This window comes from Agelaius tricolor, unplaced genomic scaffold, assembly GCF_023055355.1.
Source record: "Agelaius tricolor isolate 1412-34295 unplaced genomic scaffold, bAgeTri1.0.p SCAF_28, whole genome shotgun sequence".
NCBI lineage: Eukaryota > Metazoa > Chordata > Aves > Passeriformes > Icteridae > Agelaius > Agelaius tricolor.
This window is the reverse complement of record NW_027269288.1, coordinates 4,750,831-4,764,195: the sequence shown is the minus strand read 5'-3', so window position 1 is coordinate 4,764,195 and position 13,365 is coordinate 4,750,831. Positions and strand designations below refer to the sequence as shown.

The following is a 13,365-nucleotide window of genomic DNA, read 5'->3' as shown; positions in this document are numbered from 1 at the left end:
GGCCGGCTCGCCCGCAGCTCCGCCGTGCTCTGCCGGGGAGGTGAGAGCAAGGGCGGGCTGCCCGTGCTCAGGGCAGGGAAATCTAAGGGAAGTCGGCATTTGTTTTTGTAAGTAGTTCTGGTTTTCTCAGCACTGAAGGATTTTTTCCTTTTTTTTCCCTGAGGGTTTCATTAGGACGAGGAGCAATGGGTATATACTAAAACGCAAGTTTCACCTCAGCATGCGGAAGAACTTCTTTACATGGAGGGTGATGGAGCACTGGGACGGTGCCCAGGGAGGGTGTTGGTGAAGGGGCTCCTGCTGAGGGAGGCCTTGCCAGTGCTCCCAACTTTCTCTCATCCCTCTAAGGTTTCTGGGGTTTGTTTTTGTCTCCTTTAAAAGCATCCAGTCTTCCATTACTGGTACTTTCCCTCTCTGGAGACGTTCAAAGCACACCTGGATGTGTTCCTGCATCACCTGCTCCAGGTGACCCTGCCTTGGTGGGGGATTGCACTGGATGATCACCAGAGATCATTCCCAGCCCTAGCAATTCTGTGATTTTCATGTCCTCAGTCTGGCTGTTCTGTGTGCTCACTGCTGTTCTTCCTTGCTTTCATCAGCAGGGTGTAATGAAGCATCGTGTCAGGGAAAGCACTGTCTCATCCTGTAAATAAAACTCAAGGCATGGAGTAAGCACAAATTGACAGATTCTAGCACAGAATCACAGTACAGATTCTGCAAAAGTTAATACTGGGGGACACTCTTTGGAAGAACATGAAAACATTTTCCTTCCTATTCTCTCTTTAAGCTGTACCTTCCAGTACACACAGACCAAGAGCCCAGTTCACTGATCCTTCCTGCCTTTCTAAATCCTGATGTCAGCATTTCATCTCAATACTATATCCTACCCTCTGTGGGCATGCTGGAGACTTTCCAAAATTAAAAAGGACTTTATAGAGCTACAATTATTTCAAAATCAGAGCAGCCCTTACTTGCCTCCAGCTAGGTGTGCCCCATCAACTCTGGCCTTGCACTGCTACTTTTGCAGCCATGGAATATTTGATAAATCTCCTCACTGAGATCTTGATCTCTGCCTATTTGTCCAGAGTTTTCCCTCCCTCACTATCTACCTAGCTTATACTTTTTAGGTAAATAAAGTCATGCTTTGGAGCTTATCAAAAGGACATCACAAATAAGCTGGCTGTAGTGAACGACATTTAATCCAAATCATTTCACATAGATTATTTGTATCGAAGTAAATAATTTAGTAATTAAAGACAAGGAATCAATCAGATGCCAATTTGAAAAAAAAACACAGCACATAGAAAAAAATGTACTGTCAAAAGATTGAACTGTCAGAAGACTCACAAGGAAAAGATCTGTGTTAATTTGAAGTTCATGGATCTTAGAAATAGTATTTTACACATCAAAAGGTGTCACATTCTTACAGAGCAGCACTACCTGAAGTGCGAGAGCCTAAGCAGAGTCATTAGTGGGAGAAGCATAAAGAGGGAGAGTTCTTTTCACAAGCCTTTTATAAATTCAACAACCCTGTCCAATCCACTTTTCCCAGATGGAAATGACAAACCACAATAATCAAATAAGTTTATGATCCCATGGAATCCATCCTCAAGGTGGTACCAGGTCACTCGAACCCCATTGTCCTCCAGCCTCTTCTTGTACAACAAGCCATCGTCCCTCAGCACGTCGTACTCGCAGGTCAGGATGAAAGATTCTGGCAGCTGCTGGATGATTGTGTCTTCAGCCAGCAGTGGGCATAGCGTGGGCTCACGGAGCCTTTTCACTTTCTCAAAAACTCCAGGCTTGAACTCAGAGGGCTTGTGTGGTTTGTAGCCTCTGACCTTAAATTCCTCAGGGATGATGTCTGGACTCACCCACTTTTGATACTTCAGCCTCATGTCTGGGGGAATATGAGAGCCCTCCAAGACCTCTTCCAGATTTGATGTGTCCCCTTGTACATACTGCAAAGAATAGTAAACAGCTCGTTCCTGGAACAGCAGAGGGACTCCCCGATTCTGTTGGTAGGATGGTAAATTGAAGTCCAGGGCCTGAAGGCCTGGGTAGATGAGGATCTGAGCACGGAGCCTGGGCAGGTCTGACCTGCCTGCCAGGGTCTGGCTGACAGCAGCTGCCAGGTTGCCCCCAGCACTGTCCCCACAGACAGTGACCCGGGCAGGATCCACGCCGTAGTGCTGCAGGTGCTGCAGGAAGTGCTGGCTGGCGCTCAGACAGTCCTCGTAGGCAGCGGGGTATTTGTGCTCAGGGGCCAAACGGTACCTGGGACACGAACAGAAACAGCAAAAGTGTCACAGACGTATTTTATGAAAAATCCTTTTGCTAAGATCTTTTCTCCTAAGAAGCTGAGAAGCCTCAGAAACGAAATGTAAACAATAATTATCTGCGTCTGTGAAGTGCAACAGGTGCATCTTTGATTGGTTTCATGTAGTTGTTTTTAATTACTGGCCAATCACAGTTCAGCTGTCTCAGACTCTCTGGTCAGTCACAAGATTTTATTGTCATTCCATTCCTTTCCTTTCAAACCTTCTGATGAAATCCTTTCTTCTATTCTTTTAGTATAGTTTTAGTATATCATTTTTTAAAATATAATATATATGGTAAAATAATAAATCAGCCTTCTGAAACATAAAGTCAAGATTCTCATCTCTTCCCTCATCCTAAGACCCCTGCGAACACCACCATACAAAAGTAACTGAAGGAAATGTCGTAAGTGTAAATACAAAATTTCTACAGCATCCTGGCTCTCCCTGTGTTGCACTAATTTTTCCCTCAGAAAAAAAAATCTCATGAAGGTATTTTAATCCATTAAACATATATTTGTCCAGTGAGTAATCACAGAGAAGTGAGAGCCATAGGATGGGGCTGCAAGAACATAGTGTGGTAGGGATATTCTGAGAGCAGCCCTGATCACAAATTAAGTGATGTACCTTCATTTTTTTCTTCTAGTGTAGACTGCTTCTGGTTTGTGGAATAACTAATTTAATCAATTTAACCTCACTGTTTCTTAGGATATTTCATTTCTATAATTATTTTTTCTTTATTTAAATAACTGGGACAGTTATATTTTTCAGTATTACTGGTATTGATAGTACTAATTAGTAGTATTATTACTTACTAGCATTTGATTCTCACTGTTAGAAAGTTCCTTGAATTTCACAAAGTAATTACACCTATTTAAATGGTTTGTCACCTTCCGAGTCAGTTTATTAGTCATTTCTCAACACATTAGAACTCTCTTCTGGAAAGCATTCCTTGGTTTTGTGTGCTGCCAGCATGTTGGGACACACATGGACCTTACTGTGGGCTGTGTCTGCACTGTTAGCTGATGCAGCAGGGAGAGAAATGAAAAACAAACAGCCACATTGCAATTCTGTCTGGACACCTGGGATCCTGGGAAAATCATAGAAAATGCTGACTTGGAAGGGACCCATGAGGATCATGGTGTCCAGGTCCTGATGAGGAGCATTCCCACCAGTTGCACATCCCTGCAGTGCTGAGGGGTAGCAAGAGGCAAAAAGGCTTCTCTGGGGCAGCTGGCTTAACTCACCCCACAGACACCACCAGCGCGCCGCTCTCCTCGGCAATGTACTGGCAGATCCTTTCATGGGAATCTGAAACACATCAAAGGATGCTTTACTGCCCACAAATGGTCCAGTTCCCTTCATCCCTCTCCCCTCTCCCCCTGCTGCCACCTCCCTTTGCAGCGCTGGATGGGAAAGCCCAGCCAGAGTTCAGCCTTCCAGCAGCTGGAGGTTATATAACTTTTCTAATAAATTTTAAATTATTGTTTCAATTAATCATAACCAGTATATTAATTATAAGCAGTGTGCTATCTTAAATCACTTTTAGGCAGCATGTAGCTAACTTTCTTTATACAAACTATCATTGTTGACTTGATTGGGAAAACCACTGAAGCTTTTGAAAGTTTTGCCGAACTAACCTTGATATGCTTCAAAGAACAAGGTCTGGGAGAGGGTATGTATTGTTGAAATTGGATACAAGAAGGGCAGAATTTATGGACTACAAGGCCATTTCATAGAAACCAGAACATAAGGCAGCAGCTAACAAAAGTATGTTGGAAAATCCCTACCAGAGGGAAAATACACTAAAAAGACTAAAGAGGACAGAATACCAATTCACGAAAGAGAATTAAGTCATTTATGCTAAAGCAACGCCCGCCTGGCTAACAGGGACAGTGCCGGGGTGCTGTGGCGGCGGAGGTGGGCCCGGGCTGTACTGAGGCTGCAACGGATCCAGCTGAAGCACCAGCTAACAAAAAATCCCTACCAGTGGAAAAATACACTAAAAAGACTAAAAATGATAGAATACCAATTCATGAAAGAGAATTAAGTAGTTTTTGCTAAAGCAACGCCCGCCTGGCTAACGGGGACAGTGGGCCGGCAGCGGAGTCGGGCCCGGGGCCGTACCGAGGCTGCAGCAGATCCAGACGAAGCAGCAGCTAACAGAACTATGTTGGAAAATCCCTACCAGAGGAAAAATACACTAAAAAGACTAAAGAAGACAGAATACCAATTCATGAAAGAGAATTAAGTAATTTATGCTAAAGCAACGCCCTCCTGGCTAACAGGGACAGTGCCAGGGTGCTGAGGTGGCGGAGCTGGGCCCGGGCTGTACCGAAGCTGCAGCAGATCCAGCTGAAGCAGCAGCTAACAAGAATATGTTGGAAAATCCCTACCAGAGGGAAAATACAATAAAAAGACTAAAGAGGACAGAATACCAATTCATGAAAGAGAATTAAGTAATTTAGAACAAACGGACATCAATATCTTTGCTTGCTGAAAGTATGTAAACCAGCGAAAAAGTTTTGCATCAGCGTCAGTGTTGAGGCCGGAATTCTGTCGGCCACAAACGCACGGCGTACACTAAAGCAATGGCCGCCTGGCTAACAGGGACAGTGGGCCGGCGGCAGAGCCGGGCTGGGGCCGTACCGAGGCTGCAGCAGATCCAGCCGCCGCCGTGGAACAGCAGCACGGCCGGCCGCGGGTGCGCGGAGGGCCCGCGGGGCCGGTACAGCCGCACGGGCACCCGCCCGAGCCGCGCCTCCTCCTGCCGCACCCCCGGGGCCGGGGCCGGCCTCCGCCCGGAGAACACGAGGCGCTTGATGGCCAGGCTGCTGCACAGCTCTATCTTCTCAAAAATCCTGCCCTGTTAGGAGAGAGCGAGGATAGCCAGGGTGAGATGAGGGGAGAACGCGCACGGACAGCCCTGAGGGGGCAGCCGGGGAGGGGGAAGCAGGAGAAGGGAGAACAGTGTGAGGGGCAGCCGGTGAGGGGCAGCTGGAGAAGGGCAACTGGAGAAGGGCAACTGGTGAGGGGCAAATGGTGAGGGGCAGATGCTGAGGGGCAAATGGTGAGGGGCACCAGGAAAAGGGAGAACCGTGTGAGGAGCAGCTGGTGAGGGGCAGCTGGTGAGGGGCACCTGGAGAAGGGCAATTGGAGAGTGGCAACTGGTGACAGGCAAATAGTGAGGGGCAGCTGGTGAGGGACACTCATTGAAGGGACACCTGGTGAGGGGAATTGGTGTCGGGGCTCCTGGAGAGTGAAGGGTGGTTGGTATGGGGCTCCTTGAGAGGGAAGGGAATTGGTGAAGGGGCTCCTTAAGAGTGAAGGGTGTTTGGTGAAGGGGCTCCTGGAGAGCAATGGAAATTGGTGAAGGGGCTCCTGGAGAGTGAAGGGTGGTTGGTGAAGGGGCTCCTGGAGAGTGAAGGGTGGTTGGTGAAGGGGCTCCTTGAGAGTGAAGGGAATTGGTGATGGGGCTCCTGGAGAGTGATGGGTGTTTGGTGAAGGGGCTCCTGCTGAGGGAGGCCTTGCCAGTGCTCCCAAGTGTCTCTCATCCCTCTAAAGTTTCTGGGGTTTCTGGGTTTGTCTCCTTTAAAAGCATCCAGTCTCCCATTACTGGTACTTCCATTACCCAGCCTCCCACGTTGCTGGAAAGTCCCAAGAATGGCCTAAGAACATCATGTGTGCTTAGCTAAAGTGGAAATCAAAACAATCTCACTTTTTATAAATATTTAATTTTAAATTTAATTAGGGAAGCTCAGCTGATAAAGCTTGGGCTCTAATGGTTGACTTAATCCTTACATAATAGGGAAAATCTGACTGAGGTCTAACAGAAATCATTTTCCAAATACTGTCCTCTCAAGTCAGCCCCCAGAAGAGAAAAGCCATCATTTAAGCCTTGATAGAGCTGGCAGGATTCTGATATTTACACGTAGAATGAAATTAACATCTAACAACATCTAACAACTAATTTAATTCACGTAGAATGAAATTAACATCTAACAAGGTTTCTCACAGAAGTTGCAGCAGAGTTACTCACCAGAGTAGATGTAACAATCAAAACAGCAACAATAAGTCGAAGTTTTCCGGGATTGTTCACTCCAGGAGGGATGCTGCAATTGGCATACTCAGTTTGAATTGTTCTTATGATTGCTGATATGAATGAAGCAACAAAAATCACTAGCAGTATCACTGGCACTAGATAAAAAAATGCCATTTCATGTGTCCAGAGGTGATGTGTCTTCACACCTATCTTTGAATTGGCTTTTTCAGGTAACAGCAAGGCCTGGAGCAGTCCCAGTTGCAAGAGATCTCTCAGATGTTGCTCACTTTAAAGTCCTTGGAAATGTTTTGCAATGTGCCAGCAGGTATCACATTGGAGAAGAGTCAATGTGTTTAATTTCCTGTTTATCTTTATGGTAATTGTGGGACTGATAAAGGGTCTGGTATTAAATACGGAATTCTTGGATTGCGGATGATAACAGTGAATGCTCAGAGACTGCAGCTGATTCCTGAATGAAGTTCTAGTCTATGACAGAGAGCCAGTGAATGTGGAGATTAAAATATCCCTTGCAGCTGATCTGCAGCCAGGACATTCACTTCCTGCATCGTGGGCATGCTTTACATGGTTTGGAATACATACCTTTAACAGGGACTTCTAGAAAAGAAAATGGGAAGAAGGGAGGGTTGGGGGGCAAAAGGTAAGTAACAGGCTCTGCAAAAGTGAATGCATCAGTCCTATATTGTTGTTAGATTATTTGAGGCTTGAAGCAGCCTTGGCTAGACCAGGTGTCCCTTTGGAATGAGATGAGCTTTAATGTTCCTTCTTACCCAAACCATTCTGTGATTCTAGGAATCTATTCAAGCACAAGAACAAGTTTTTCAGCATGCATGTATGTTTGATAAACATAAGAAAACACTTAAAGCATTTTTCCCATTACAATTCCCATTGTAACTTAAACAAAGCTGTCAATGGAGTATTTCTGTTGGGAACAGTTGCATTTCTAAAAGGCAAGTTAGCTAATGTGACTTCATTTTTTTGAGTATAAAATACTGGTTACCTAGCCAACAGACATCTTCTTCAAACTGGGACTCTTAACCTCAGGTGCTGTATGTAGCAGAGAGTACAGGCTGTGCATTGTAGCACTGTAGTGTCAGTGTCTTTCTCCTTTGCCAAAACACACACTTCTAGGAAGAATGAAATCATTGACTGTAATTGAATAAACCAGGTCAGACCAGATATTGGCTTAAAATTTTACTGCATCTTTTCTATGTACTGAGAGAGCAGCACTTGTACTGGACAAGTGTCTAGTCCAAACAGATGATGAAAATAGGCAGACTGCACATGGACTACTTCAAACAGCACTAAAAGAAACTATTCTTGAAATGTCTTTTATGGTGATCACACTGGCATAAATGCTTATTAATAAATTGTCCTATATGAACATCTTATATGGAATTTAGAAGCATAAAAGACCACAGAAATTTGGCAGTTCTTACAGAAACAAAGAAAAATGTTTCTATAAGCTTCTTAGAAAATTCACAATGCTGTCAAGGCCCCTTTTTCCTGCTGGAAATGACAACCAGCCACTATTAAATGAGTTTATGATCCCATGGAATCCATCCTCAAGGTGGTACCAGGTCACTTGAACCCCATTGTCCTCCAGCCTCTTCTTGTACAACAAGCCATCGTCCCTCAGCACGTCGTACTCGCAGGTCAGGATGAAAGATTCTGGCAGCTGCTGGATGATTGTGTCTTCAGCCAGCAGTGGGCACAGTGTGGGCTCACAGAATCTCTTCACTGTCTCAAAAACTTCAGTCGTGCAGTCAAGTAGCACACGTGGTTTGTAGCCTCTGACCTTAAATTCCTTAGGGATGTTGTCTGGACTCACCCACTTTTGATATTTTAATTTAATATCTGGAGGAATATGGGAACCTTCCAAGACCTCTTCCAGCTTTGTTGCATTTCCATTCAGATACTGCAACATGTAGAAAGCAGCTCGTTCCCGGAAGAGCAGAGGGACTCCCCGATTCTGTTGGTAGGATGGTAAATTGAAGTCCAGGGCCTGAAGGCCTGGGTAGATGAGGATCTGAGCACGGAGCCTGGGCAGGTCTGACCTGCCTGCCAGGGTCTGGCTGACAGCAGCTGCCAGGTTGCCCCCAGCACTGTCCCCACAGACAGTGACCCGGGCAGGATCCACGCCGTAGTGCTGCAGGTGCTGCAGGAAGTGCTGGCTGGCGCTCAGACAGTCCTCGTAGGCAGCGGGGTATTTGTGCTCAGGGGCCAAACGGTACCTGGGACACAGGGACAAGTGTAACAGAAGGAATTATGAGTTTTAAATGATTGCTGAAGTCCTGGTTCCTGCAACCAGGAGCGCCCTGATTTCTGCAGGGTTTTACTTGTCTCCTCTCCATAGGATTGCCATCAATAAGATTAGGTGGTGCAGATTATTTTGTTATGATATAATCTGTTTATGATGTCTCTTAGGTCTTTAACAACAAATGTAGGTTTTATTGAAAATCATTTAGTTACTTTCTGCTTCAGTTTTTAATAGTTTTTAATAGGTTGGACACAAAAGACTTCTGGTTTGTATCTTTGTTACATATCCTTGTTATCTGAACTATTATGCCAGTATTTTGATAATGTATTAGCTTGTCATTCACACTGTGCTTCTCTAAGCATCAAGCAGGCCTTCCTTGAATAAGTGTTAAGGAGATCACATAGCTTACAATCTGTTTACAATCAGTTTTGAATTTGGAATTTGAAAATATTGGTTCAAAACTTCATTTTCCAGCTAGATATCCCAAATTGTAATTTGTGATGTAATCAGACAGTGAAAACAGCCCAAGTGAGTTTTCAGTGTCTCCAAACAGCAAATGAAGTTGTAAATCACATACTTGAGAAGTCCCCCACAGACATTTCTCTGAGGGAGATTGTTGCTATGGCTGAGGGGACAGGAGGTGATATTTACACTGTAGGAAATAATCTCTCAGAATCAGCAGGAGCAAAAACTCACCCCACAGATACAACCACAGATTCACTTTCTCTGGCAATAAAGCGGCACAGCTCTTCGTGGGTCTCTGAAAGAGATTTGGTGGGGTTTGGGTTTAGTTTGGGGTGCATTTTCTCTCCAGAGAAGAGATGTTATCTATTGGAGAAATCAAAGAATTGCAAGAAGGAAATGCTTTCTACTTTTCCCTGCTGTTTCCTACAAAACTCCTCAGTTCTTTTATACCTTCTCATCCTCCTATTTCAGTATTTTTTCCCCTCATATCATTTTCCTGTAAGAAAAATCATATGATCCATGGCAGATGCCTTCTTCTGGCAGCAAGAATTATGAGATTGAACCTGTGGTTATATTCAAAGTTTGCAACTGCTACAGATCAAGAAACAACCAACTTTACTTTTTATGAAGTATGTATTTCTTTAAGTGAAATATTTGTGGTAGATATCTTACCAATACTTCCAAATACCCATCCTCCTCCATGAAAAAATAAAACTCCTCTCCTTTGGCTGGCAGATGGAGCCTTAGGCTGGTAAATCCTTACAGGCACTTTCTCAAACCACAGATCCTTGATGAAGAGCTTTGGGTCTGCCCCCAGGGTTTTTCTTCCTTGCACGTACCGCACAAAGCTCACCTGAGTGCAGATGCCAAAGTTTTCCAAAATCTTCCCCTGTTCAAAGGCAAAGAGAACAGAGAGCTCACTCAAGAGACCCTGTGTTTTCCAAAGGAAAGGAACTGTGTGGACAGTGAACTCACAGTGCCTAAGTCAGGTGTTTTTAGGGCAGTAATAAACTAATGGAGTATTGTACAGGTAGAGGAGAAAACTGAACAAGTTACAGCAGCATCAGGAGGGGTTATGAGAGAGTTACATGAACGAAGAACAGAACCCCAAACAGTGCAACATTAACAGACTGGGGAGATAGGATCCTCTGCTTCCTCAGCAGGTTCTTTACCCAACATTGAAAGCAAGTTTGGTTTTCACTGGTTATTCTATCCTCCCCCCCAATGATGTGAAAACATAACAAAAGATGATCATTCTGGTGCTGATTTTCATAGTACAGACGCTTGCCCAAAGTAGAGTTGACTGAGTTAAGAATAAGTTTGATAATTGCTTTTTGATGCATTTCCTAAGTCTCACTGATGTGTGCCATGCACTGACAAGAAGATCCTGACATATTTAGTAGGAATGAACTTCTGTTCATTCTCTGTGCCACAGGGATATTCATGCCAGGTACCAGAAAATGAATACAAATCAGAGCTAGTGCTCCAACATAACTTTGCATAAATGAAAGGCATATCCTCTGTTTTGAAATGCATTGTTCAGCCATGCCAGTCAGTACTTTGGTCCTTAGGAATATTTGGATCAAGTTCATATTACTCAAGATTCTGTTATGAATATTTCTTATTAGCCAGCCACATTTGCATGGATTGTCAGTAGTGTCATAACTCTCAATATATTTATCTACAAAAAGCCTTTTTTTTTTCAGCGATTCCAGATATTTTATTAATATTCTCCATGCCTGATCTTGAGGAAAGATTTCTTGAAGAAACTAAGACATTTTGCAATGTATTGATTTTAATTTTTTACAGAAACTAGTCTTAGTGTCTCCAGTTGTATGATAAAATGATCTATTCTTTTATATTTGCTATTTTCCAAGCAGGAATGGAACAATACCAAGGATATTTTTACTTTTACATTGAACTTGTTTGTTTTCTTTCACCCTGTGTTGCTTACATTGCAGCATACAATGCTGGTTTATGGTGGGCAGTGGATTGATGATTAAAAAAGAACTGGCTTTTCCAGCTGCTTAAGTGATGTCATCTCTTTCTAATTACAACTTCTGTGCAGCCAAAACATTAGAATATATATATCTGGAATTCTTTACTATGGTTGACCATAATCTAGAATATTTATGACAGAGAAATTTTTCCTCTTTGTTTTGCTATTTAAATTTTAAATAGCTTGTATCTCTTTGCAGATATTCTATTAAATGAATTTAGTAAATATATGCACAACCTCTGTTACCTCCTGTCTAATGCCATGTCTCATCAGAGCATCACCTATCATTACATAGAAATAGCTGTGATTCAGTGAGCTCCTCTGTCAGCAGAGCTCACCAGATGTTGAGTGCAGCTCTTGGAGACTGATTACCTTCCCACATATTTTACAGGCTGCTTCACCTGGAGAGGCTGGGCTGCTCAGAGCCCCTCATTCCATTAAATAATCCTGCTTAGCTGCTGCAGGAGTTATATAAATGTGCTTTGGGCAGAAGAATTCCTTCAGCTCCTCTTGAGCAATGTTACCTAATTTTGTCACTTGTGTGACAGAAACTTTTCCTTCCCAAAGCCAATTCTGAAATGTTCAGCTTCTCACTTCACATTCAAAATAAATACAGAATTCTCATCCCCATGTCCACGAAAAGCTGGAAAGCACAGGCCAGAGACACCTGGTATAGTCTGAGCCAAGAATGGAAATACAAATGATCCAACATGGATAAACATTATAAATCCAATGATTTCTAGGTCAGCTGGAGTCAGGGCAGAAGCACAGTCAGACTTTCACACTCTGGTGTTAAGGCAGCATTTAGGTACCGCCTCAGGTAGAGCTGGGCAGGACTGGATTAGAGCAGTGCAGTGTCAGAACTCTGGCAAAAGTTTCTTTAGCACCACTCAGCTCAATAAAACATGCAGCATGACAGCAATGCCCTGCTCTCCTCTCTAGAACATAATGCCATGCAGGCTGCTAGCACAGTAGTAAGTTTAAAATCTACAGGTTCTCTGTTCTTCCCCCCAAAATCACCCCAGGTTCACTTACCACCACAGCTGTGCATATTAAAATTATATGAATGATTCGGAGCTTTGCAGGCTGAGTCACTCCAGGAGGAATTTCTGAGTTGGAAAAATCAAAATTAATTGCCCCTATGACCAACAATATAAATGCAGCAAGAAAACCAGCTAAGAATAACACCAGCACTGTGAGTACAATTGCCATTTTGCTGAAGTGCAGTGATCTGAGATGTCTTTGATTTGACTTTCCAATATATATTTGTCTTGTTACTTCCTGATTCTTTGTTTGCTCCAGTAAAAACCTTTCTCCTCCCTTTCACAAATACACTAGCAGGTATCTTTCCCTCTCCCACTTTCTTTCCCCCCCCCCCCCATTCCTGTAATCTCACTAAAGATAAGTTGGTCAAAGTCCTTGATTTGTTAGTAGATCTATGCCAGCAGCATTTTGGAATTTTTGCAAGAAACCAGTACTTAGCTGGGAGAAGAGTGTTAGGAATGAACAGCATTAGTATTAAATTAGTTGGAGGTGGAAGATGGACAGAGGACATTTGTGTGCTTTGAGTTTGTGGCACTATAAAACACCCATCTGAAGAGGTTCCTCAGGAGTAGGGAACCTGCATGTGATGATTGTCCCTCAAAAGGGCCAAAGGGGTTGTCACCAGTGCTCTTTGGAAAGGTGCATTAGAAAATTCTGTGTTTACCCAAATTTCAGTTCTTTTTAGTATTTGTGCTCTCTTCTAACAGAAGAACATGCTTTTAAAAAGCCACAGGAGGCACAGGTTGACTTTAGCTTCATAATTAGGTGACCCCGTTGCAGGTAACTTTCAGTAACTCTACGTGCAACAAATACAGCTGAGAATGACTTCAGATAAGCAGTGAATAGAGTTCTGAATCAAACTGCTTTATCTGGTTCTTGCTGAGGAGTAGGATTGTGCTAATGTGGAGGAGGTGTATTTTAAATGATGCAAATAAATTAATTGTGAATCTAAGCCAGCAACTCTTCAAACAACTAGGTTGTCAGAACATTTAAATTGCAAATTCACGGGGAAAGAAAAGAGGTAAAAAATCTAAACTTATTAGGTAGCAATGTGGGGACTTGGGGTTTTTTTTATGTGTTGTTGTAAAGTCAAATTATAAGTGATAGGGGGAAAGTACCATGTTATTTTAGTTACAAAACTTTATCAAAATTTAGTTTCATATTGTTTCTCTAGTGTGAAGTTGAATGTTTTTAATAGGGCACATGGTCATCATAAAAT

At 43.3% G+C, this 13,365-nt stretch overlaps 2 protein-coding genes across 2 annotated transcripts; both read right to left on the bottom strand.

The window, feature by feature from the left end:
* Positions 1-1,502: 1,502 nt before the first annotated feature.
* On the bottom strand, positions 1,503-6,534 carry LOC139600575 (arylacetamide deacetylase-like 4). Its single transcript, XM_071448858.1, has 4 exons — positions 6,358-6,534; positions 4,968-5,184; positions 3,566-3,629; positions 1,503-2,277 (listed from the first exon to the last, which is right to left on the bottom strand). The coding sequence occupies exons 1-4, from the start codon at positions 6,532-6,534 to the stop codon at positions 1,503-1,505; spliced, it is 1,233 nt and encodes a 410-aa protein (XP_071304959.1).
* Positions 6,535-7,837: 1,303 nt separating this feature from the next.
* LOC139600547 (arylacetamide deacetylase-like 4) lies at positions 7,838-12,314 on the bottom strand. The gene is made up of 4 exons (XM_071448809.1): positions 12,138-12,314; positions 9,776-9,992; positions 9,335-9,398; positions 7,838-8,612 (listed from the first exon to the last, which is right to left on the bottom strand). The coding sequence occupies exons 1-4, from the start codon at positions 12,312-12,314 to the stop codon at positions 7,838-7,840; spliced, it is 1,233 nt and encodes a 410-aa protein (XP_071304910.1).
* Positions 12,315-13,365: the final 1,051 nt, after the last annotated feature.